The sequence below is a fragment of the Zonotrichia albicollis genome, chromosome 20 (genome assembly GCF_047830755.1).
Source record: "Zonotrichia albicollis isolate bZonAlb1 chromosome 20, bZonAlb1.hap1, whole genome shotgun sequence".
In the NCBI taxonomy this organism is placed as follows: Eukaryota; Metazoa; Chordata; class Aves; order Passeriformes; family Passerellidae; genus Zonotrichia; species Zonotrichia albicollis.
This window is the reverse complement of record NC_133838.1, coordinates 11,430,940-11,456,264: the sequence shown is the minus strand read 5'-3', so window position 1 is coordinate 11,456,264 and position 25,325 is coordinate 11,430,940. Positions and strand designations below refer to the sequence as shown.

Here is a 25,325-nt window from a genome sequence, read left to right as displayed (position 1 = left end):
ACTCTGGGGGTGCTGGGGGACAGCACAGAGCTCAGGGTGTCACCCTTCCCTTTGTCTCTGTGTGAGCACTGATGGTGTGAGCCCATCCCATCCTCTGCTCCTGACTCCTGCCAGCAGCAGAGAGCTGTGCTCCACTCCAGACACGGAGAATCACAGAATTATGGAGTGATTCGGGTTTGAAGGGATCTTAAAGCCCATCCAGTGCCACCCTGCCATGGCAGGGACGCCTCTCACTGTTCCAGGTTCTCCAAGCTCCATCCAGCCTGGCCAGGGGCTGCTCTGGGCACCTCTGCCAGGGCTTTGCACCCTCCCAGGGAAGAATTTCCACATCCTCTCCTGTTGCAGAGACATTTCCTCCCTTGGCATTTCTCTGCTGAGTTCAGGAAGCTTTCCCTGCCTGGCTCAGAGCTTCCCACTCAGCACTCCCTCTCCCCTCTCCGCATCCCCAGATCCACCCAGATGGGTCCCACAGGGAGCTCTTCCTGCTCTGACTCATCCCTGCCCCCAGAACAGTCCCCAGCTCTGCTTTGCCAGGTGCCACCACCACATTTTCTCTAGGAGGGGGTGGGCTCTGTGTCTTGATTCACTGCAAGGGAAGGAATTCTCTTCTTTCGTTGCTGAGAGCAGGTTTGGCTTTATCCAGGGATGTGCTTCTGTCCCTTCCCTCACTGCAGGAACGCTGCCTGGGGGGCTGAGCAACGTCCCTGCAGGAATGGGGGGGATTGAAACCTTTATTTCACATCCCTGCAGGAATGGGGGGGATTTTAAGCCTTTATTTCACCCCTTAGAATGTCCCTACAAGATTATGGGGGATTTGAAACCTTTATTTCACTCCTTAGCATCGTCTCTGCAAGAATGGGGGGATTTTAAGCCTTTATTTCACATCCCTACAAGAATGGGGGGGATTTTAAGCCTTTATTTCAGCCCTTAGCTTCCAATGCCAGCAGCTACAGAAGAAAGGGGAGAGCAGGAATTGCAGAGGGACTGCAGGAATTGCTCGTGGGACTGGGAAAGGGAAGGACACAGAGCCAGGGAGGGCAGAGATGTGCGATATCCACGTGTTTGGTGTTGATGCCCGCCCCTGGCACGCTGATTATCGCCAAGGCCACTTGAGAAGGACCAAAACAACGGCGGGACTGCAGCCAAGGCACCGGGAAGGGGCTGGGAGCAGCATCCCCTGCGAGGAAACGGGAAGTGCTTTCCAGCACTGTGCTGGAAGGGCTGGCTGGCCGATGAAGGCTTCTCCTCCCTCGGTGCTGAGAAAAACTTCCTGGCGGCTGCAGCGCCAAGCGCCCGCCGCTGGAGCAGGAAATCAGGCAGGGTGTGCCCAGCCGATTCCCAACGCACGGCAGGGCACAGAGGATGCAGTGCCACGTGGGCAGCTCGCAGGCAGCGGCCTTGTGGCTTTCCCGGCCGCGTGTCCCGGGAGGAGCGGGATACGGCCTCGAATTTGGGCAAATTTGGGATTTCTGGGCGCGATTGGGACCAGCGGGACTCGAACCCACGGCCTAATGAGCCCCAAGGCCACGCCCCCATCCGTAAACCACGCCCTTTCTGCTATCCACGCCCCTGATTAGTCCCGCCCCTAGGCCCCGCCCCTCCATTGCCGCCGGCGGGTCATGTGACAGGCCAAGATGGCGGCGCTCAGGGCAGCGGTGCCGGTGCTGGCGCTGCTCGGGCTGTGCCCGGGCCCCGCGGCCGCCGCCGCGCCCCTGGTGATCTGGCACGGCATGGGTGAGCCGGGACCCTTCTCTAGGGCTGCGGGGGCGGCGGGGCTGGTCTGGGAGCCGGGCAGCACCGAGGGGTGCTCGCTCCGGTGTCCCCTTCCTCCGGACCGCCGGTCTCGGCGGGGACGGGAGGTGCTGCCCCTCCCGGTGCCGTGGCTGCGGGGCTTGCGGTGTGTCTGTAGAGGTTCGGGGCCGTGGCGTGGTGGCGCATCCCAGTGTTCCCTCTTGCAGGAGACAGCTGCTGCAATCCGGTGAGCATGGGCTACATCAAAAAACTGGTGGAGAAAAAAATCCCCGGGATTTACGTCCTGTCGCTCAAGATCGGGAGCAGCCTGATCCAGGTGAGCCGCGTGTCACCGGCGGGACTGCGGGCGGGCGGGGCTGAGCCGCTGCAGCCCGTGCTTCTAACAGGATTCCAGCGGGATTCCTGCCCTGCTTCCCGGCCAATTTTCTGTTCTCGCTGAGGTAAACAGCTCTGACAGGTAGAACCCGATAAAGTCCAGCTAATGCCTGCAGAAAAGCACCGAGGTAAAACAAATCCCTGACCTAAATTGGATTAATATGCAAATCCAATGATTAGCACACTCAACCAGTGCAGGTAGTGCGTGGGAGGCTGTGCTGAGGCAGGGATTTATTTACGATTGCTTCTCGTTCTGCAAACATTTATTTATTTCAGTGTAATCAAGCACACATTGCTGCACCTTCATGGGTTTTGACAGGATTTTGTAGTGCTGTGGAATTTCTTTAAATAATAATGTGTAATGTAGGTGGTTTTCTGGGTTCTGGAGATTCTGGGTTCTGTTTTTTAATTTTTATATTTATGTGAACAAAATCTGAAGGGATTCAAGTTGTGAAGAAGTTTGGGGAAATGTGCCCCATGTGAGGCAGTTCTGCCAAGCAGAGCAGGAGGGGAAAGGGAAGTGAAGGTGAAGAGAAGTCTCAGAACAGGAATTTCACTTCTGTCCCGTCAAAGCTCAGATCCTCTTTGTAAACCACAAATGTCAGTGATGTGTTTGCAGACCTCAGAGCAGCCCCAGCACAGGTACAAACACTGCACCCTGCTCTGGTCCCCAGGACATGGAGAACAGCTTCTTCATGAACGTCAACGAGCAGGTGAGCGAGGTGTGCAGGCAGCTGGCCCAGGACCCGCAGCTCCAGCGCGGCTACAACGCCATGGGCTTCTCCCAGGGAGGCCAGTTCCTGTGAGTCTGCACTCTGCTCCAGCCCAGGGGCTCTGGGGGGGTCAAATCCTCAGCTGTGATCTTTCAGAAGACACAAAATGTTAAATTCCTAAAGGCAGGAGTGCTCCAAGGGGGCAGGTTTTGTTTTCCTGCTCTTCCAAGCAGGGTTAAATCGCAGTGCCCAAGCCCTCACAGAACACTCACAGTTCCTGTAAATCTGCACTCCTGCTCCAGCCCAGGGGCTCTGGGGGGGTCAAATCCTCAGCTGTGATCTTTCAGAAGACACAAAATGTTAAATTCCTAAAGGTAGGAGTGCTCCAAGAGGGCAGGTTGTGTTTTCCTGCTCTTCTAAGCAGGGTTAAATCCCCTGGCAAGTATTGCAGCAGTGCCCAAGCCCTTACAGAACCTGCACACACTCACAGTTCCTGTAAATCTGCACTCCTGGTCCAGCTCAGAGGCTCTGGGGGGGTCAAATCCTCATTTATGACCTTTTAGAAGTGCTCAGCAGATGCAAAATTTTAATTCCTGAAAGCAGGATTGTGGTGCTATGAGATCCCCACGATGAGATGAGAGATTAGAATTTGACTCTATGTTCTCAGAAGGCTGATATTATTATATTATATTATATTATATTATATTATATTATATTATATTATATTATATTATATTATATTATATTATATTATATTATATTATATTATATTATATTATATTATATTATATTAATTACATTATATTATATTATGTTAATTACATTATATTATATTCATTACATTACATTCTAAAACTATACTAAAGAAAGAGAAAGGAGACATCAGAAGGCTAGAAAATAATGATGATAAAAACCTGTGACAGACTCAGAGTCCAACACAGCTGGCTGTGATTGGCCATTAATTAAAAACAATTCACATCTTTGGATAAACAATCTCCAGACCACATTCCAGAGGAGCAAAACATGAAGCTGAGGCTTCCCAGGAGAAGAAATCCTGGTGAGGGGATTTTTTATAAAATATCACAGTGACACAGGAGTGTTCCAAGGGGGCAGATTGTGTTTTCCTGCTCTAAATCCCAGTGCCCAAGCCCACACAGAACTGTCAGAATGAGAGCACACAGCCTCAAGCTGCACCAGGGGAAATTTAGGTTGGATATCAGGAAAAAGATTTTTACACAAAAGGTGATGAAGTTCTGGAATGTTCTGCTCAGGGAGGTGCTGGAGTCTCCATCCCTGGGGGGGTTTGACAAAGCCTGGATGTGGCACTGGGTGCCAGGGTTGAGTTGAGGGGTTGGGGCATGGACTTGGTGATTTTTGAGGTCTCTTCCAACCTGGTAATTCTGTGAATTCTGTGAATTTGTGTTCTCTTTGCTCTTGCCCACAGGAGGGCTGTGGCCCAGAGGTGCCCTGCTCCTGCCATGCTCAGCCTCATCTCCGTTGGAGGACAGCACCAAGGTAGTGTCTGCCCCCTGGCACAGCTCCTGGGCACCTTTGGGGGCTCTTCCCTAAACTCTCATCACTTTCTCACCAGTTAAATCAGCCCTGTGCTCCTGGCTGGATCTGGTGATGTGTTTGGCCCCATTAGTGTTTGCTGATTTCATTATCTTGATCTTGCTTAATTGGCAGTGGAAAGGAACCTCTGTCTTCTGCCTGGGTAGGATTCTTACCCACCTTGGGAGCTCTTGGCATGAGTTATTTTGTGGGGAAATTGCTACAGAAATTGTGAAAATTGTGAAACTGAACCTTCTGGGCCACGAGGATATTTTACAATAACATCCTGAAGCTGACTGTAAAATCAGCTGCTTGTCTGGGGGGACATTTCCCTGCAAAGCCCCACGGAAAGGGAGTTGTAAAAAGGAATTTAAGAGTGAATTCCAGATACTCTGCCCTGAGATCCCCCCAGCTCCTGGAGCTGTTTGTGTGTAGCAGAGAGGGAGGGATTTGTGGGGAGCCCCCAGCACCCCCATCCCTTATCCGTGCCCCAGCTCAGGGGCAGGAGGGGCTGTGTGAGAGCTTGCAGGGCCAAAATCTGCCCGATCCCCTGGGTGACTCTGCTCCTGCTGGGCAAGAGGAGGTTCCTGTGCAGCAGCAGGGCCCAGGTTGGTGACTGGGCTCTGTCCTGCCCAGGGGTTTATGGATTCCCTCGCTGCCCTGGGGAGAGCTCCCACCTGTGCGACTGGATCCGCAGAACCCTGGACCTGGGGGCCTACAGCAAGGCAGTGCAGGAGCAGTGAGTACATCCCCAGCAGGGCCAGCCTTCCTCCTTTTGGGCTCCACAGACTCCCAGCTGCCTGTGGGGGTTCAGCACAGAAACAAAAGGCAGCAGCACGGGCCTGGGGGGGAACTTTATTTAACTTATTTAACTTTATTTGATGGTAAAACTCCCTGAGTTCTGGATCCCAGACCCCAAACTGAGGACAACACTTTTTTCTCTAGGGGTATTATTAATTGTTTTGTGATTAGGTTGATAAATCATAGCTGGAGGGTTAAGGGTCAGTTAGTTATGACCGTGTTCACAGGGGTTTCAGGATGAGGGAAGAGATGAGGATCTGACTCCATATTTCACAAGGCTTGATTTATTATTTTATGATATATATTACATTAAAACTATACTAAAAGAATAGAAGAAAGGATTTCATCAGAAGGCTGGCTAAGAATAGAACAGGAATGATAACAAAGGCTCTCAGACTCTCTGTCTGAGCCAGCTGGGCTGTGATTGGCCATTAATTAGAAACAACCACATGAGACCAGTCCCAGATGCACCTGTTGCATTCCACAGCAGCAGATAATCATTGTTTGCATTTTGTTCCTGAGGCCTCTCAGCTTCTCAGGAGGAAAAATTCTAAGGAAAGGATTTTTCATAAAAGATGTCTGTGATAGTCAGTAATTCATCAATTGTCTAGGGAGGGTAGTAGGAGAGCTGGGAATGTTACTGAGATGAGGATTAGTGGGATTCCTAGGAAGGCTGGGCTTGAAAATTGGTCGAAGAAGCTGAAATTCATGGTCAGGTTCAGGGGGTAGTGCTGAATAAAAAACCCACACTGCAACACCCCAGGGCAGGCTCAGGAGCAGCTCTGCCTCTCCAGGCTGAGCTTTGCTTTGTCCCCTCTGCAGCTTGGTGCAGGCAGAGTATTGGCATGACCCGCTGAAGGAGGAGGAGTACAGGAAAAACAGCATTTTCCTGGCTGACATCAACCAGGAGAGGGTAAGGACACTCTGCCCTGTGAGGGCTCAGGCTGAGCAGTTTCCCTCTCTCTGGGCTCTGCAGTGGCTTGGATGTGTTCTGCTTCCATCCAGGGCATCAATGAGACCTACAAGAAGAACCTGATGGCTCTGAAGAACTTTGTGATGGTGAAATTCCTCAATGATACCATGGTGGACCCTCCAATCTCTGAGGTGAGGGAGGCAGGGCAGCTCTTGGGGCTTCTCTGTCTCTGGTTTGTCCTTTGGTGGCAGGCTGGGCACAAACCCAGCCTGACACTGCCCTGGACGCCCTCTTGGCTCCTGACATTCCTTCAGCAACTCTTCATTTGTTTTTTATCCATTTTTATGCAGTGGTTTGGGTTTTACAAAAGTGGCCAAGCCAAGGAAACCATCCCACTGCAGGAGACCTTGCTGTACAAAGAGGTGAGTGCTGGGGGCTGGGGGCTTCTGCTGTGTCCCCTTTCCTGTCCTTCCCTGGGGTCCCACAGCCCTGCTGTTGTCACTCCTGGGGCATTGCCTCCCCTGCCAGGAGCTGCTGGTTTGGGGGCACATTTCCCTGCAGGGCACATTTCCCTGCAGCCCCTCCTGGCACTGGAACCCAGGGAGTGACTCTGGGGGTTCCTGCCTGGCCCAGGGTCCCCTCAGTGCCTCATGAACTCTGCTCCTGCTCCAGGCTTTGCTCCTGGAATCCCTTTTCCCCTCCTGGAGGAGCAGAGCAGAGGCGGAATCATCCCCTTCTCCCCACAGGATCGCCTGGGGCTGCAGCAGATGGACAAGGCAGGGAAGTTGGTGTTCCTGGGGGTGCAGGGGGATCACCTGCACTTCTCAGAAGAGTGGTTTGACAGCACCATCCTCCCCTTCCTGCAGTGAAGCTCCCTGGGCAGGGTTTTCACTGTAACTCGCACCAGTAACTCACACCAGCCACTGTGCACAGCCCTTGGGGCAGCCAGGCCTGCAGGACTGGGGAGGGGAACAAGAGGGGGTTTGGTTCAGGGGGTTTTGGGTCAGGGGGCTTTGCCAGGGTGGAATTGCACTCCCAGCTGGGCTGAGCCTTGCCCTGACTCTGACCCAGCCCTGGTGAACCCACCCCAGTTCTCAGAGCTGCTCTCCACCCCCTGTTCCTGCAGGCAGCATTAACCCAGCTCACAGTGCAGGGATCAGCAGGACTCTCATGGTAGGCAGGGCAATCACGTCACAGCCTCTGCTTCAGCAGGGGGGAAAAGGCCAAATTTAGGGTTTCTGGGAAAATAAAGAGGGTTTAGAATTCAGCAGTATTAACAGCTTGAACAGTTTTCAACTAATGCCTTGGTTTATGCTCTTTTGTACAACAAATCAATAAAGAACTTGCCATCTAATAAACTAAATAAAAGCTGCTGACTCTGTTTGGAGGGGAGCTGAGGAAATTCTGGGAAAGTATTCCTGGGGACTTGTCCCCCCAAAAATGAGACAGGAGCCATAGTAATGAGCAAGTTGGCATTAACTTTATTCTATCTTCTGTATAATCTTAAGTACATAAGAAAGGTTTTTTTCACAAGCCTCAGGAGAAGACAAGTACAAGTCACAGGACAGTTTCAAAATAAAAAAAAAAAATTTGCATAATTCTTCCTTTTTTTTTTTTTGTTTTTTTGCAAGTTTTGTACTAGAGAAAAAGAACATTGACACTTTACAGAAGAAATGCATTTCAGATATGCTTATGCCACCCGAGGCTTTGGAAAAATGAAGGTCAAAGCACGTGCAGCTCCCTTTGTGGGTCAGTACAGTACTGTGAGATCCATCACTCTGCTCCAGGGCCCTGGAACAGAGGCTACAAAGCTTCCACCAAAATAAAGAGCCAAGCAACAGGAGGGGAAAAAGGGCAGGATTCAGAGGGGGCTGATTGCAGATGAGGAAGAGAGTGATGAACCGACTTGATCCAACCGTGGTATTTACAGCTCTGCACTGCTGACCTGGAATGGAGCAGCTCCTTCCTCTGGGGAAGGGCACAGCTTGAGAAAAACCATCCTGGCAGCCTGAACGTGAGCTCAGCTGCTCCAGGAAGGAAGCCCTGGGGCAAAGGTTGCCTTGTGAAGGTGGAGGGCTCATGGAATGAGAGGTGCTCAGCTCCAAGCTACCAGCCAGGCTGCTGGGTGGCCCTGGTGGCACCAACTGCAGCCTTCCTGTGGCACTGGGGCATGAAAGCCTCCTGTCATGGCACAATCAGGAATGCACTGAGCTAGTGGGAATGATGGAAGAGAGAAATCAGGGTGGAATTGGCCCAGGTCCTCAGCCTTTGGTCCGACAAAACCGTTCCCATGTCCTGTGGTGGCAGCAGCTGCTCCAGAGAGCTGGAGGGAGCAGCCTGCAGGAGCTTCCCAGGACAGCTGGGTGCTGTGGCCTCTGACAGACACTGTCACTTGGTAAAAAAGGGGACAACACTCCTCTCACATGGAACAGTTTTGCTTAAAGGCAATACAAAAACAACACTCTGAAAGCCAACTGCCAGGACTGGCTGTGGAGTTCATTCACCGAGACTCTGATCGATTGGTGCGGTTAGATGGGACAAGGGGAGAGAGAAAAGAACCTTCCTGCTGAGAGAGGTGACAACCACCACCTACCCCAAGCCCCAGGCACAGGAACCTCAGTGATGGCAGGCAGCTGTGTCTCTCGGGTAGAAGAGAAGCAGTTTGAGAGCAGAAAGGTACAAGAAATCTAAGAGAAATCATCTGAAAGCAGATTTGTCCCACAGCAGGGCCAGGGGAGGGTGAGAGCCTTGGAGCTTTCCGGCTTAGCCAGCAATTTCTGTCACAGTGGTGACCAACTTCTGACCGTTCCACACTGTCTTGAACTGTTCTGGGACAGGGAATTCAGTCTGGAGGGGAAAAACAGAGAACTGTTGTCAAAAATCAGTTTATGGCTGAGTTAGTAACCACTCCCACTGCTTCAGGCATTTCTTTTCTCAGCTTTGTGCTGTCCTGTACCACCACTGGTGCCTGTTCTGCCCCCAGGAGATCCTGAGGAAGAAGCATCTCTCACAAACCAGCAATAATCTTATTTACAGAAGCTTTTTGCCATTTTTATAAATCAGATCATCATTCACAACCTCCAAACCCCACAAACCCCACTGTAACCAACACTCCCTGCAGGGCTTTACCAAGACACAACTCCTGCATCCCCCAGCAGGCTGCAGGAGGATTCCAAAGCAAACTTACAAAGTTTTCCACCTCCCAAAGGACTGCACTTACAAAGTCCCCCCCGTCGGTGGGGATGAGCACGTTCATCTCCGAGGACTTGGCACTGACGATCTCGCAGTCGAGGGAGCTCTTGCTCAGGTACACGTGGCACCCATCTGTCTTGTTGATGGAAATCGTTGGCACTTTACCCATGACCTGGCAGGGCCAGAGCACAATTAGCCTAAACTGCCTAATTTTTTAGCCAAAAATTAGCCACAGCAATTTTTGGGGTGTTTTCTTTCAAGGCAAGAGGTTGGACTCCAAGCCCTGCCCGTGATGATCGCACAGGATTCAAATATTCCCATCTTTAGCAGAAATCCAAAGTTTTTGTTTGTGATTTTCCCAAATTTCTTGTTCTGATCTCTTTAGAATAAAACTTGAGCCAGCACTGGGCAAACTGACCATCCCAGATGAGATGCCCAAACTGAACTGGAATAAACCCTGCTGCTGGCCTCCTGCTTTGGCAGCCAAATGTGCTTTTCCACCAGCTCTTACCCAAACCCTGCAACAGCTCAAAGACACAAATTTCAGCCCTTTCCCAAGGGACAGATGGTGTTTCATGGGTATCCTCCACAGCTGCACACTCCTGGTCTGGAAATTCAACTGCTCCAGAGCCAGGAGAGAGCACAGGGACTCACCTGAACTTTGACATCCCTGCTGTTGATGATCTCCACAATGCCCACCACGTCATCAAACACCAGACCCAGCTTCTTGCAGTTGTCTGCAAAGAAAAGCAGGTCAGGGCACAGAGGTTTTGAAGGCCACAGCTCCTGCACACACACACACCAGCAGCAGGAGCAGCTCCCAGGGCTCTCCCCACTCACCCAGGGTGATGGAGTTGATCTTGCCTTTGATTTGGAGTGTGCTGTTTGTGCACTTGAAAACATAAGCTACCTGCTTCAGTTCTGTGTCACTGATCACCAGGTTAGTGGCATTCTCCTGGTTTTCCTGAAAAGGCAGAGGAAACACAATTCATTTTCTGAATGCAGAGCAATTAATCCATGAAAATCCTTTTAAAAACAATCAGGTGCCTTCAGGCTGGTTCCTCTCAGGAGAAAGTTCTCCAGAAGAGCCCCCTTTGCTTCTCCAAAGCTCCCATCCCTCCAACCCACTCCTGCCAGCACCAGGCACTCACCACTCTCCACTTTTTGCCTTCTAATTCTAGCAAAGGAGGCGCCTTTGGGGAGGGGTTAGCATTACAGGCAGGTTTGGGAGCAGTGAAAGGTTTGGGGCCGCTTCTCACGGGGCCCCCCTGGTTCTTCAGGGCTGGGTTCTTGTGGGTTTTCATGTCATCTGAGACGTGCCTCAAGCCTGCAAGAGAAGGCAAAGCTGAGAGCCAGCTCCCCTCCAGGAATGCAGCTCCCCAAACACCAGGCATCAGTGGTTATCCTAGCCAAGATAACACTTGTTAAAACACAAATAAACTCCTGAGGCTGGGGCTACGTGTGAGTGACAGGAAGGGAAGGAGGAAGCAGGAAATGCTGCTGCAATAGTGACAAGAACACAACATGAACCACAGAACCAGAGTGTGCCACAGCTCTTCCACTCTGCAGCTGGGAAAAGCTCCAAGCCCAGCACCTCCTGAACTGATGTGCTCACCAGGCAACACAAAAAAGGGGAAAATTCTGTGCAAACAACAGCTGCCAAATTGCACTTTTTGCACCAGAAAGATGCAGGCAACCAAAAGGCTCAGCCTCAGGTATTAAGTTCATGCCTAGCTCCACCTGCCAGGTGAGGGTGACAATGATGAGGGTGACAATCCTCATCTCAATAACATTCCCAGCTCTCTCACTTCCCTCCCTAGACAACCAATGAATTACTGACTCTCCACCCTCCAGCTATGGTTTATCAAGCTAGTCACAAAACAATTAATAATACCCTTAGACAAAAAAAGACACAAATGAGCCCTAATTTTAATATCCCTCATAATCTTCCTCCTACTCATTAACCTTCTAGGGCTGCTACCCTCCACATTTACCCCACACATTTGTCCCTGGGAAAGCGCCAGCCCCGGACTGGGGCCAGGTGGGATTTTATGTCTTTTTTAAGCAGGTGCACTGAGGGGCAGCAGGAAAACAAGGAGCAGCAGCAGCAGGAGCAGCAGCAGAGCAGCCCCTCCCTCGCTGAGCCCCCACGTACCCGAGGTGATCCCTTCTCCCCGGTTGATCTGCGCGAACAGCGCCGAGCGCGAGGCCGAGTCGTCCGTGCTGGAGCTCACAGGGGCAGGAGGAGGGGGAGGCCCTGGAGGTGGGGGTGCAGGCCCAGCCGGGGGGGCAGGGGCTGCTTTGGCCCCTGCTGTGGCCACGGGACCCTGGAAGAGCAGGGAAGAGGAAAGGAGCTGGCACTGGTTCTGCTCCTGCCCCGCTGAGCCCTCCCCAGGCTCCCTGCTGCAGCAGCACTCACTGTTTTGCTCCAGGTCAGCCCTGTGGTGTGGTACTCCTTGATGTAGGCCTGCAGCTCTGTCCAGATGCTCAGGTAAGCTTTCACCCAGTCCACTTGTTTTTTATCTCTGAGAACACAAAAATGAGGAATTAAAGGCTGAGGGAAGCGGCTGTGGGCAGATGCTGGAGCAGCCCTGTCCCAGACATCTTTTATGGAAAATCCTTTCCTTGGGATTTTTTCTCCTGAGAAGCTGAAAAGCCTCAGGAACAAAATGTAAACAATGGTTATCTGCTGCTGTGGAATGCAACAGGTGCATCTGGGATTGGTCTCATGTGGTTGTTTCTAATTAATGGCCAGTCACAGTCAGCTGGCTCAGACTCTCTGAGCCACAAACCTTTGTTATCATTCCTTCTTTTTCTATTCTTAGCCAGCCTGCTGGTGAAATCCTTTCTTCTATTCTTTTAGCATAGTTTTAATATAATATATATGATAAAATAATAAATCAGCCTTCTGAAACATGGAGTCAGATCCTCATCTCTTCCCTCACCCTCAGACCCCAGTGAGCACTCACACAGCCCCAGCTGGCCAGGCTCAACACCACCCTTAGGAGAAAAATGAACTTACACATCCTTGTACTCCTTGAGGATCCTGTTGGTGTAAAACATGGCAGCATCAGTCATCTCCTTCACGTAAGGACCAGGCTTTGGAGCCTAGAGCACAGAGAACACGTTGGCACTGAGCAGCCCTTCAGAATCTCCCCAGCAGCCCAAGGAAATGCCCTTCCCATGGATTCCTCACCATGGCCACCCAGCCCAGGGCTGGGATGCTCTCACTGACTGCTGACAAGTGGTTGAAGAGTTTGCTGCCACGGTTCTTCTCCCTGAAGTTCTGCACAGCCTGGATCTGCTCCGAGATGGGCTTGAGGAGCTCTGAGAAGGCGTTCTGCAAACGACACAGGGCAATTAAAGAGATTAATTAGCACTGGAATGGCTCTGCAATGGCTGCACAGCTGAGCTGGTGGGGACTCAGAACAAGATTCCAGCTGGCAGCAGTGGCTGCTGCAGCTCCTGTCCAGGCCTGGTCCCACAGCCCAGCTCCTCCAGCTGAAGTCATTGCTCCCATCGGATCGGCGCCGTGGGAGAACGCCAAGATCTGTGACTCATGTTCAATCCAGGAGACACTGACAGGGCTTGTTAGTAACGAGGACAGAAATAGCATTTGCCTTTCCTGGGTTCTTTTGTTCCAACACAGTTTGTGGAATTTTTCCTCTCCTCCATGAACCCTTGGAGAAAGGGGTGCTGGGCAGGTTTGGCACCCACAGCCTGCCCCACAACCAGAGTCCCAGCAAGTTCTAAGGTCATTCCCACCAAGCCAGATTTGAGGATTCCAGCTATTTCTCGAGTCAATCCTTCACTACTTGGATGGTAAAAGTTTGTTCCTGTGTGCTGTTCCCTTGGAATGCTGACTGGAAGTGCCAGAAGTGCTCTGGGGTCAGAGACAGCAAAGAGCCAATTCCACATTTCCAGAGATGCCTCTAAGGAAACTTTCCCTTCCTTTAGCATCGGAGAGTCTCCTGCTGGTGGCAGCAGAGAGGGACAAATTTGGGCAAAACTCGACTTCCAAAACCTCAGCTTCTGCTTTTGCTGCTTTTTCATCTCTGTTTAGATGAAAACTGAGAGGTCTCAAGCACTGCTGGCCAGGCCACACTTGCAGAAGCTCCAGCCCAGCAGCACATTCCAGTCCCAGGATGGGGAAATTCTTCAGCACAAGCACTGAGAGTTCACACATTTTGCATTTTAAACTGGCTGCTCCAGAATTAGACTCCTGCCAGACAACCTGCACAAAGAGCTACCCTAGATTAAGGCTGCTCTTTGTTCATAATCCTTTATTTAAATAACGTGGCCGTGGGATTTGTAAGCAGGTTCTCAGGCTAGAGGCTGCACAGAGCTGCATCCCAGCAAGCCTGGTGGAACATAACAAGCCTCCAACGCTGATTTTAGGGGGAAAAATGCAGATCAATTTTGCAGTGAACAGGAAGGGAGCACAGCAATCCAGCTCCCACAATGTAACAGTAGAAGGCACGACCGAGTGAGATAATAACTGCAAAGAAAAGCAAGGTGGGATCCTGTTGCTCAGGAAAATACAGTTCTCAGCAGGGAAAAGCCAATGCATTCAGGATCAGATTCTCAGGCACACATCCTGCTGAGAAGCAGCAGCCCAGGGTAAAGTGTTAAATTACCTGCTAAGGACAAATCAATCCTAAAAGCCCAGCCATTATTCAGAGGCCATTCAGCAGAGACAAGTGTCTGCTCTGCTCCTGGAGGAGTTTGATGCCTGAAAGTCTCTGAGCAGCATCACATAATGAAAAGCAGGAGCTCCACAAATCCCAGGGTGGCTCCTGGCTCAGACAAGCTCCTGTCTGCAGCTCCTCAGGGAGCACTGATTGAGCAGAGCTGGTGCCAGGTGAAACTGGAGACAGAGGCTGGGAGCTGACAGCCCCACAGCTGCTGAAACAACTGGGAAATGTCAGCTCTGCAGCTCCCAGAACCAACATCTGGGTCTGCCCAATATTGGGGAGCACCCAGAGCAGTTCATGCCCTCAGAGTGTGGGAAATCCCTGATCAGAAACCTCTGCCCTCGGGTCAGGGGTGGCTGTGAGTGCTGGGGGAACCTGGGCTGTCACAGCTGGGCTGCAGCCATGATATTTTTTATGGAAAATCCTTTCCTTAGGATTTTATCTCCTGAGAAGCTGAAAAGCCTCAGGAACAAAATGTAAACAATGGTTATCTGCTGCTGTGGAATGCAACAGGTGCATCTGGGATTGGTCTCATGGGGTTGTTTCTGATTAATGGCCAATCATAGTCAGCAGTCTCGGACAGTCTGATCAGTCACAAGCCTTTGTTATCATTCTTTCTTTTTCTATTCTTAGCCAGCCTTCTGATGAAATCCTTTCTTCTATTCTTTTAGTATAGTTTTAATATAATATATATGATAAAATAATAAATCAGCCTTCTGAAACATGGAGTCAGATCCTCATCTCTTCCCTCATCCTCAGACCCCTGTGAACATGGTCACAGCTGAGCCAAAAGAGGAACTGGAGCAGGACAGGGGACACTCACCTCTGCTGGCTGCTGATGCTGAGATGCCACCACCAGAAGAGCCCTCTCGCTCATCAGGCCTGCATGGACCATCTCAGCCTGAGGACAGACACAAACATGAGGGAGATTCCCTTGTGGAACACAACAAACCACCCCAGCTGTGAGGAACCACCCACACCGAGCCAAAACACATTCCTGGAGGAACCATCCCCAGAGGAACCTCAGCAGAGGGAGCTGGGGAGCTTTCAGGCCTCCTGAAGGAGGTCTGGACACAGCCAGGCACTTCAGGATTTCCAGGAGAAGGTTGGATCCACCCTGAGTGTGTAGGTGGCAACCTGGAGTTATCTGGGCATCTGCTTTGAACCCTCAGGGATTGTAAAGGTCCTGGGACACAGTGCCAGGGGAATGCAGGCCTGGCAGCAAATCTGGCCCTTGCAGCCCTGAGGAGGGAGAGGCAGCACCCCTGGAGCAGAGGGGAACAGGGTCCTTACGTGCTTCTGCACATCCCCACCGACTTCTCTGCTGATCTTGGTGTACTCAGCCACGGGCCCGGCCAGCAGGGCATCGAAAGCCTGCACGTACTGAGCCACTCCTGTGGGAAAAACCAGAGCACAGAGATCACCAGGAGGACCCCCATGTTGCTGAAGGACACAAGAGAACACAAGCACACCACCACTCAAGGTGAAGGGAAAAAAAGGAAGTTTTATTCTCTGACTCCAATATTTATAGTTTTACAAAAGTGACAGTGGATTGGAAGGTGACATTGACATCTCTGCAATGACACTGGTCAAACCAACAGTCCATCAACTCTCTCCTCCTCCATAAAGGAATGAAAAACAATGAGTTATTTACAGAAAGTGTGTGAGAGAATTCACTACAAGAATGTCAACATCAGAAGGCTTAGAAAACCTTAAAAAACCAGGGTGACACCCCCGGGCTGCCCCAGCACCTCCCACCTGCAGGGGGCTGAGCCCAGGCTGGGGAAGTGCTGCAGCCACAGAGTTTTATCTCCATGGGCAGCCCCCTCCAGCCTGGCTGCCCCAGGGGAGCCCTGTGCCAGCTCTGCAGTGCCCTGGGGGTGCCCTGGGCCTCACCTTTGGCAGAGACATCTCCACACATGCCAGGGCCTTGGCACACGTTCTCCAGGCGCTCCACAGCCTTCTCCAGGCGCTCCACCAGCCTCTCCATGTCTGCTGCTGTCCACAACCTGCACAACAGGACACGGTTACTCCATCCCCAGGTGCCACACAGCGTTTATGGCTGGCTGTTACAAGCTCTACCAGTTCCAGGAGAACCATTCCAGCCCAGCTGTGCACCCTGAGGATGGCCAGCAGTGCACCCTGCCATTACACAGACAGCTGGGTTACACAACAGCCTCTTGCTGTTGCCACACTCACTCCTGAATAGTTCCTATTCCATTTTAAGGGCTCCTTACATGTGTAAGGACATGAAATTTCCACCTTCTAACCTCTAGTGACACCACAAAGGTGTGCCCAGGCCCTCACTGCAGCCAGCTCCTGGCCAAAGTCCCACACAGTCACTGCTCTGCTGGGAGCTCACACTCTCCAGGTGAAAAGCAGTGAATTTAAATCTCCAAAAGCATCTGCAAGGACCTCCTGGACTCCTGACCTGCTCCCAGGAGCATCAGTGAGCTCAGCACTCCCCCAGCACAGAGCCTGAGCCACCCTGGCAGCTGCACAAGAGCTGCTTGTGCAACAACAGCCCCTGCTCTTCCTCTGCAGAGCCTCCCCTGCAGCCACCACACAGGAAAGAGGCCCAGGCACGCCAGCCATTGGCTGCACGTCATCTGGAAAAAGTCTTAAAAGTCACAGAAACTTTCCATTAATGACTGCTCTGCACCGAGCAACCAGACAGGTCAGGCTCCCTGCACAGTAATGCCCAGGGAATGCAGGCAGGGAGCAGCACAGCAGCCACTGGGGCATTTCTATCTTATCAGCACTCATCAAAAAGGTTTTACAGCATGAATCACCGCGGTGGCCTGCACACAGCTTCCTTCTGCAGCCTGCAGGGGCTCAAAGCCCTGTCTGGAGGGGGGAATCCTTCCCCAAACACCCCCAGAGAGGAAGGCAGGGTTTGCTCAGCCGAGCTGACCCTGGATCCCCTCCGAGAGGAAACCTCGAGTTCTCACTGCGAGTTTTGCTTTTGCTCACCAGCCCCGCTGCTTCAGAGGGCACGTTCTCACCTCATTTCCAGAGGATGTGGGGCAGATCCAGCGTTAGTCACGAGCCCAACATGCTCTCACAAGACAAACAAGGCCCTTTTTCCACCCTTGTCTCCCTCCTTGCAGCAGGAGAGGCAGCCCTGCTGCGGGGGGCAGGGAGAGGAGGAAGAGAAGCAGCTTCCTCCTCTGTCCGTGCTGAACCAGGGCACACACTGTGCACAAACCCCACTGGATGCCTTCCAGATACACCAAAAAAAGAGTCCAGAGAAGCTGAAACTCTGCGGCATCAGAGCAATGAACAGCTCTGCATCATTAATTGTGAGCTCTGCATCTTTAATTCCAGCCCTGCATCTTCAATTCCAGCCCTGCATCTTCAACTGTAAGCATCTTTGATTCCAGCCCTGCATCTTTAATTCCATCCCAGCATCATTAATTCCAGCCCAGCATCATTAATTGTGAGTCCTGCATCTTCAACTGTGAGCATCTTTAATTCCAGCCCTGCATCTTCAACTGTAAGCATCTTTAATTCCAGCCCAGCATCATTATTTGGGAGTCCTGCATCTTCAACTGTGAGCATCTTCAATTCCAGCCCTGCATCTTCAACTGTAAGCATCTTTAATTCCAGCCCAGCATCATTAATTGTGAGCCCAGCATCATTAATTGTGAGTCCTGCATCATTAATTGTGAGCATCTTTAATTCCAGCCCAGCATCATTATTTGGGAGTCCTGCATCTTCAATTCCAGCCCTGCATCTTCAATTCCAGCCCTTCATCTTCAATTGTGAGCCCTCCAAAACCCTGAGCTCCCCTGGGAGCACAGCCAGGACAGAGCTGGGCTGGCTGTGCTGCCCCCACTCACAAAATGTGGGATTTTCCCCCAAAAAGCCACTTCCATGCTCAGACAGGGCAGCAGGCACCCAGAGCAGTATTTTCCCCAGCCATCAGAAAATTAACACTGGAAATGTCATCACAGTGATCTCTCCAAACTGATTTACACATGGATCCTGCCAGCACGAGCAGAATCTGTTCTCTGGCCTTCAGTCCCATCTGCTGCAACACTTAAATCACATTTTACACAGCCTGGTCATGCAGAGAGCTGCTCTGGAAGAGAAATCTGTTCAAGCTCTGCCCCATGGTCTTGTTTGAGACCCCACTGTCACCTCTGCTTGGCACTACCAGGAGAGCCACCAGTTAAAATTGGGTAAATTTAACATTTAACAAAGCACCTGACTGCACTGGCAACCAAATTATTGTTGTTTCTTACAGGTTTTTGGGGGCTGCACAGAGCTGTGGTCTCCTGAGCAGAACAATCTGAAAATGCTGTAAAGAGCAGTCCTGCTCTCAGCACACAGCAGTGCAGGCTGTGCCTGAAATCAGCTCTCTCAAAAACCAGCCTGACTCAAACTCCAATCAAAGTGACTCAAACAAAGCCCTGCAGCACTGATCCCTGGCAAGGCTCTAATCTGATCAGCCCCACTGCCCAAACTGCAGCTCTGACTGAGCAGGATTACCGGGCAGAAAATCCAGATGGAAAACTGGAAAACTGCTTCCTACCCCAGCAGGGGCAAACTGCAGCTTGGGTCAGGAATATTGGGCACAAAATCCAGATGGAGAACTGGAAAACTGCTTCCTACCCACAAGAGTGGCAAACTGCAGCTCTGATCAGGAATATTGGGCAGAAAATCCAGATGGAGAACTGGAAAACTGCTTCCTACCCCAGCAGGGGCAAACTGCAGCTCTGATCAGGAATATTGGGCAGAAAATCCAGATGGAGAACTGGAAAACTGCTTCCTACCCCAGCAGCTCTGATCAGGATTACCAGGCAGAAAATCCAGATGGAAAACTGCTTCCTACCCTGGCAGCAAAGGAAGGAAGCACATCCCTCAGCTCTGGGTGGGATTAACACCTCAAAATCAGCATTTCTTGGGATCCCGTGCTCCCTTTCCCTGTATTTGACAAGTCCTGCCTTGTTTATCCATCAACCCCCAGTGCCCCACAGCAGCTCTGCAAACCTGCTGCTGCCAGGCAGATGGTGAACTCATTTTAATTTCCTTTTAATGGGTGGCATTAGGGCAACTTAAAAGATAAGTCAGTCGGTAAATTGGCAGCAAAATGAGAGCTAAGTGCAGGCAACCCAAAGTCCTGGATGGCAGTCCCTCCCCTTGACTCACCCTCCCTGTGCTCTTTGCCCTGTGGATGAAGTTATTTCTGCTGCCTGGGTACCCACACGGAGGGAAATAAAAAGATTGAGCTGTAACTAAATCAGAGATTAACATTCAGCAAGGAAAATAAAAACAACCACACAGGACTGCACCTAGACAGTGTTTTGTCTACTGGACTGTAAATGTAAAATAATTCCACAGAAAGTCACAGAATGACTTTACGTGTCTCAGTGCAAATTATCAGATTATGAAGAGGAAGATGAGAACACAGACCACCCAAAAATAATTTTTTTTTTGTTCTACAGATCATCCAGGAGTCATTTTTGCTGTGCTCCAGAGGGATGAGGGAGGCTTTCCCAGCTCTCCCTTCCAGGACATCAACACAGGATTTAAATTTAAATCTCGTTCCAATTCAATTGAACTTTGATTAGCAGCGGAGCAGAAGCAGCAAACACAGTTTCACCCAGGGCCAGAGGGGCCATTCCTTTTCACAGCACATTTGTTCAGCCATCAACTGCCCTTTATTCCCATCTCAGCCTGGGACATGCTGTGCCACAAACAGGCTGAGCAGAGCAATAAATAAAAGGATTTTATTGCTGAAAACATCATTTACTCCAAACCCTGCACATCCCAGCAAGAGGAGTTTCCTGTCTGGGGAAGAAGCTGGCCTGTCCCAGCCTCAGAATGAAAAATTCTCAAAAAAATGAAATTATTTCCTTGCCTGAGACAGCACATGAACCTGAGCCCTTCCTGAGACGTTCTGGAAGACACAAATGTTGGTTTTATAGGCAAAGCAAGCCAAACCTACGCTTGTGCTCACAGCGAGCCCGACACTCTGCTGTCAGCACCACCACATTTGCATCAGCCACTTCCTGTTCCTACAGGCAAAAGAAATAAAGATGGGACAACTAAATTAGGAACATACCACAGTTTATTTCTGAGCTGACACTGGGATATCTCAGGGGATCAGCTACCAGATGATTTCCAACGTTTATATCTGCCAAAAGCCCGAAGAAATTTTTTTTTTCTTTTTTAAACAGTTCAGCTCCTCAAGGCAGGAGTCAAAAGCCTGAATTTAGGCAGTGGTCAGGAGCTGCCATGAACACAAGACAGCTATTGCTGGTCCCAGCAGCTGCCAGGACAGAGATCTCAGCTGTTTATATCCAACAATACTTGCTGACACTGCGCCAGAACCCGTGCTGCCTGCTCCTGCTATTTCAGATCCACTTGATTTAGAAAACCAAGAGTGCCTTTAAAAAAAAAATAAAAATCCATCTGGCCCCTGCTCCAGCTTTCCCATACAACAAACCCTCCTGAAGCCATTGGAAATGTTATTTGCTGTTTTGCTCACAGGTTAAGAGGGGGTTAAAGCTCAGCGCTGGAGCAAAGGCTCCTTTTTCAGCACAATCCTCTGAATTGGGAGGTTTGTGCCTGCCAGCCTCAGCTGCCACCCTCCTCTCACTTCCTCTGCCTGCCAGGGTGATGAATCCAGCAGGGAGGTAACCAAGGATGTGGGCTCTGAGCAGGGCTGGGTGCAGCAGGGAGCTGCAGATCGGGAATGCTGAGCCTGGGAGTGCTCAGCATCAATCCTGAGCCTGTTCCAGCATGGGGAGAGCTCTCTGCATGGATAATTTGGGATATTGAGCCTGGGAGTGCTCAGCATCAATCCTGAGCCTGTTCCAGCTCAGGCTGAGCTCTCTGCATGGATAACTCGGGATATTGAACCTGGGGGCTGCTCAGGATCCCTCTGAGCCTTCCCAGCTGAGCCTGGGAGTGCTCAGCATCAATCCTGAGCCTGCCCAGCACAAACTGAACCCTCTGCATGGATAATTTAGGATATTGAGCCTGGGGGCTGCTCAGGATCCCTCTGAGCCTGCCCAGCTGAGCCTGGGAGTGCTCAGCATCAATCCTGAGCCTGCCCAGCACAAACTGAACCCTCTGCATGAATAACTGGGAATACTGAACCTGGGAATGCTCAGCATCAATCCTGAGCCTATTCCAGCTCAGGCTGAGCCCTCTGCATGGATAACTGAGGATATTGAACCTGGGAATGCTCAGCATCAATCCTGAGCCTGCCCCAGCACAAACTGAGCTCTCTGCATGGATAACTGGGGATATTGAGCCTGGGAGTGCTCAGCATCCCTCTGAGCCTGCCCCAGCTCGGCCCGCTCAGCTGAACTCTCTGCATGGATAATTTGGGTATTTTTGGCTTTCAGAGAGCTCAGCAATATCGCAGGGACACAGGAACAGGACGGGCACACGCAGCAGTGTCCTGACACCGCGGATCCCTGGGTTCTCAGGGCACCTGGGGGAATCCCAGAACCCCGGGATTTGCCAAACAATCCAGTAATTATTGTAATTTTCCTTTGGCCGGCACGGAATGCTTTGGAATCACACATTAATCCCATCCCAGGCACAACGCAGAGGAGGAACCGGCAACGGGCTGGGAACGGGAACCACCCGGGGGATGGAGAGGGAGCCCGGGCTGTGGGAGAACAGAAATCCCCAAAAACCGGATCAGCCCCGCCTGCCCGTCCCGGCGAGCCCCGGTAACCGAGAGAGCCCTGCGGGGGTGTCTGCACCGTTCTGTGCCAAATTAACCCCAAACCGCCGCCTTTGGGGGATTCACCCGCATCAACCGGGCCAGGATCCCCCACCGGCCCCGGTCCTGCGGTCCCCGGTACCGCTCCGGGTCCTGGTCCCGGTGCCCGGTCGTGATCCCGGTCCTGGTCCCGGTGCCCGCTCACTCTCGCCGGTACCGCCCCCAGATCTGGCCGTAACCAGTGCCGATCCGCGCTCAGCCCCGGCCGTGCCCGGTGCCAGCACCGTTCACTCCCACCCTCAGATCCCCAGCCGGGCCGTGCCCGGTGCCGCTCGCTCACTCCCATCCTCGGACCCTCAGCCGGGCCGTGCCCGGTGCCCGGTGCCGTTCACTCCCACCCTCAGATCCTCATCCCCGGCCGTACCCGGTGCCGGTGCCACTCGCTCACTCCCTCCCACCCTGGGACCCGGGCCGTGCCCCGTGCCCGGTGCTCACCCCCGGCCGCTCCCGCTCCGCCGCTCCCGGCGCCGCCCAGCCCCGCCGCGCCCGCCGCTTCCGGCCCCCGCCCCGCGCGCCGGATGTGCGCACGGCGCGCGGCGCGGCGGGGAGGGCGGGGCTTCGGGAGAGCCGCTGTGCGATTGGCCGGCGGGGCGGGAGGCGTGGCCAGAACTGTTGAGAGGTGTGGCGAAGGGGGTGGAGCTTCGGGGCGGATTCCGCTCTGCGATTGGTGGATTGAATTGAAGGCGCGGTTTATTATGCGATGGGCGTGGTGATGGGCGTGGTCTCATGTGTGGGCGGGGTCACGAGTTCGGGACCCCCGGGGGGATTTGGGACCCCTGGAGGGGCTGGGGGGGCTCCGGGACCCCCAAAGGGTCGCACCGAGGGGCTGGGGGCGTCTGAGAGCCCCAGTTGGGACCCTGCCGGGTGGGCTGCTCATGCCCCAGGAGGAGCTGCTGGGGTATGGGGGGGTCCTCAGGAGGTTTGAGATCCCCGAAAGGGGTTGGGACATTGACCGGGAAGGAACGGGACACTGTCACGGTAATGGCTGAGACACTGTCCCGGTAATGGCTGGGACACGTTGCCAGGCTGGCAAGGAGGAGGAGGAAGAAGAGGAGGAGGAGGAGAAGCCGCGGCCGCCGCTTCCTGCCCGGCTGCGCTACCAAAGATGGTCACGGCTCGGGGATGGGGCTCGCAGCCGGCGGCGGAGCTCTGCTGACACCCAGCGGGGCTCTGTGACACCGGCGAGGCTCTGCTGTCCTGTGGGAACCTGTGCTTGGCTCAGCTCGAGGTGTTCGCAACCAGCCCTGGGCGATCCCTGCTGCTCCAGGATCCTTCCAGCCCAGGGAAATCCATCCTCACCCCTGGGGTGTTTCACAAACCCTGCTGCCAGATAAACCCCAGGCTTTTGCCCCTTTCCCTGCAGGTAAGGAGGGGGATTATTCCTTTATTCCTCACCTCCTGCAAGGAGAGACTCTTCACACTCCCGCTTTTCCCCTGCAGGGTAAACAGACTGAGCTGTCACCTCTGGAATTGTCCCTGCAGTCGTTCCTCCTGCCCTTTGCTTTCTGCTTTTGTCGGCTCGTTCTCCCACACCCGCTGTACCCCTTGCCCCGTCTCCATCACCGAAATAGAAAATAAGAAATAATAAGAATATAACTTGTGTTTTTCAGCATCCTAAAAGTGGCTGTAGGGAGAAGCAGCCAGGTGCAGGGGGAATCCAGGTGGGCAGCACCCGTGGGGAGAAAAAGGAGAAATCCCAGAGAACGGAGAGAGGAACAAAAAAACAACCCGAGAATGGGGAAGGGGAGAGCGGGGCTGCCCTGCCCAGGTCATCCTCAGCAGTTCCTGGAGGGATTAAAAGTTATATAAGGAATAAAAAAGTTCCTGGAATGGCTGGGGCACAGAGGAGTGGCGTGTGTCAGTGACCTGCTCCATCCCTGCTGCTCATCTCCCTTTTCGCCAAGCTCCCTGGGAATATTTACTTCATTTTTCATATTTACTTCATGTTTCAGCCCTGTTTTGTCTAAAACGTCTCTGTGTCCCTCACACAGCAGCTTTTGGGCTTTTGCAGCCACAGGAGAGGAAAAAGCCAAAGGTTTTTGTGTCCCTCGTGGTGGGATGAGGAGGGGACTGGAGCCCAGCTTCATTCCTGGGAAAATGGATTTATTTATTTTTTTTTTTTTTTCCAGCAGGAAATCACATCACTGCCCCATCGTTCCTGCCCATGTGCAGCAGCCCTGGGGCTGCTAACAAACTTGGGAACAGTGGTTTTTGCAAAATATTAACCAAAGCCCACCAAAACCACGTCAGCCCGTGTTTGCAGATGATGAGAGTGACCTCAGGCTGGTGGCACAGCCAGGGTGACCCCTGGGGACAGCTGTGACACCATCCTGCACAGCCAGGCTGGGTTAACTCTGCTGAGCTCAGCCTGCTCCAGCATTCCTGCTGCCTCTTCCCAGGCTGAGCTGATTCCCAGCTGGATCTGTCCCCTGATCCAGCCTCCCTGGGGACCCTGGGGTGACATCCCTGCCTGTGGGAACCTGTGCTTGGTGTTTGGAACCAGCCCTGGGCTATTCCTGCTGCTCCAGGATCCTTCCAGCCCAGGGAAATCCATCCTCACCCCTGGGATGCCAGATAAACCTGAGGGTTTTTACCCCTTTCCTGCAGGTAAGGAGGGGGTTTATTCCTTTATTCCTCACTCTCTGCAGGGAGAGACTCCTCACACTTCCACTTTTCCCCTGCAGGGTAAATAAATTGTCACCTCTGGAATTGTCCCTGCAGTCACTCCTCCTGCTGAGCCACTGCGTCCTGTCCCTTGGAGTTCTGCAGGTTCATGCGCTGATTTTTGGTTTAATTTTGTCCCCTTTGCACTCATCTGGTCCCCAGAGCAGACCAGAGCCCTCTGCTCCCCTCCTGCACAGCTCCCCCACATTCAGGGCTGGCCCAGGTGGGTGTGGGACCCTTCAGGTGGGATTCAGGGCTGATTTCCAGCCCAGCCCTAGAAATGCACCCTGCCTTTTCCTCACCCCAAGTCTGTGGCAGCCCTAGCACCAGGGAGATGCTTCCCAGCCCCTGGATGCATTTTCTCCATGCCCAAGCTGTGTGTGGATTAAGCTGTGGGTACAGGCAACAGCTCCCTGTGTGTTTTTTTTCCACTCATTTCTTCTCCCTGCTTGCAGTGGAGCCTTCTGAGAGCAAACTGGAGCACAATCCCAGCTCCCAGGCTGGAGCCTTGCCCAGGGCTCCAGTGTTATCAGCTCTCATGGTCACTTTCCCCCCACACATCTCATTTTCTTCAAAGCCTCAGACAGGGCAGGCATGCTCAGTGAGGAATAGCCCACAGTTCAAGCTCCTCTGGGTGGTTTTAGTCTCTTGGGCTGGCTGAAAAAAACCCAGACTCCTCATTGTGAACTCCACAGAGCCAAAAAAACAAGGAAAACAAGGAGGCAAAGAATAAAGTGTCCCTTATTTCTGTCTTTGAGTAAAAACAAAGGCTCTCAGCAATGTTTGAAAGCCCTGGAGCAGCAGCACTGCCCACACCCCTCAGAGGCAGCCAGGTCACGGCCAGGGCTGGGATAACTCCTGGCCAGGAGCAGGGCAGGGTCAGAACATTCCCAACAACCCCGAGCTCTGGTGGCTGCAGCCTT

At 52.4% G+C, this 25,325-nt stretch overlaps 2 protein-coding genes across 4 annotated transcripts; one reads left to right on the top strand and one right to left on the bottom strand.

The window, feature by feature from the left end:
- Positions 1–1,575: 1,575 nt before the first annotated feature.
- Positions 1,576–8,086, top strand: PPT1 (palmitoyl-protein thioesterase 1). The gene is made up of 9 exons (XM_074555970.1): positions 1,576–1,734; positions 1,959–2,068; positions 2,802–2,929; positions 4,285–4,355; positions 5,028–5,130; positions 6,015–6,105; positions 6,198–6,296; positions 6,456–6,527; positions 6,852–8,086. The coding sequence occupies exons 1-9, from the start codon at positions 1,635–1,637 to the stop codon at positions 6,972–6,974; spliced, it is 897 nt and encodes a 298-aa protein (XP_074412071.1). The 5' UTR covers positions 1,576–1,634; the 3' UTR covers positions 6,975–8,086.
- Positions 7,564–22,241, bottom strand: CAP1 (cyclase associated actin cytoskeleton regulatory protein 1). Of its 3 annotated transcripts, none has more exons than XM_074555968.1 (13): positions 22,103–22,241; positions 15,888–16,000; positions 15,285–15,385; positions 14,815–14,892; positions 12,494–12,637; positions 12,320–12,405; positions 11,717–11,822; positions 11,453–11,624; positions 10,449–10,624; positions 10,138–10,261; positions 9,952–10,034; positions 9,326–9,469; positions 7,564–8,952 (listed from the first exon to the last, which is right to left on the bottom strand). In XM_074555968.1, the coding sequence occupies exons 2-13, from the start codon at positions 15,979–15,981 to the stop codon at positions 8,869–8,871; spliced, it is 1,392 nt and encodes a 463-aa protein (XP_074412069.1). In that variant the 5' UTR covers positions 15,982–16,000; positions 22,103–22,241; the 3' UTR covers positions 7,564–8,868. The 3 variants fall into 3 exon arrangements, with proteins under 3 accessions (XP_074412069.1, XP_074412070.1, XP_005494743.1); XM_074555969.1 differs by having other exon boundaries at positions 22,174–22,218; XM_005494686.4 differs by lacking the exon at positions 22,103–22,241 and adding an exon at positions 16,997–17,016.
- Positions 22,242–25,325: the final 3,084 nt, after the last annotated feature.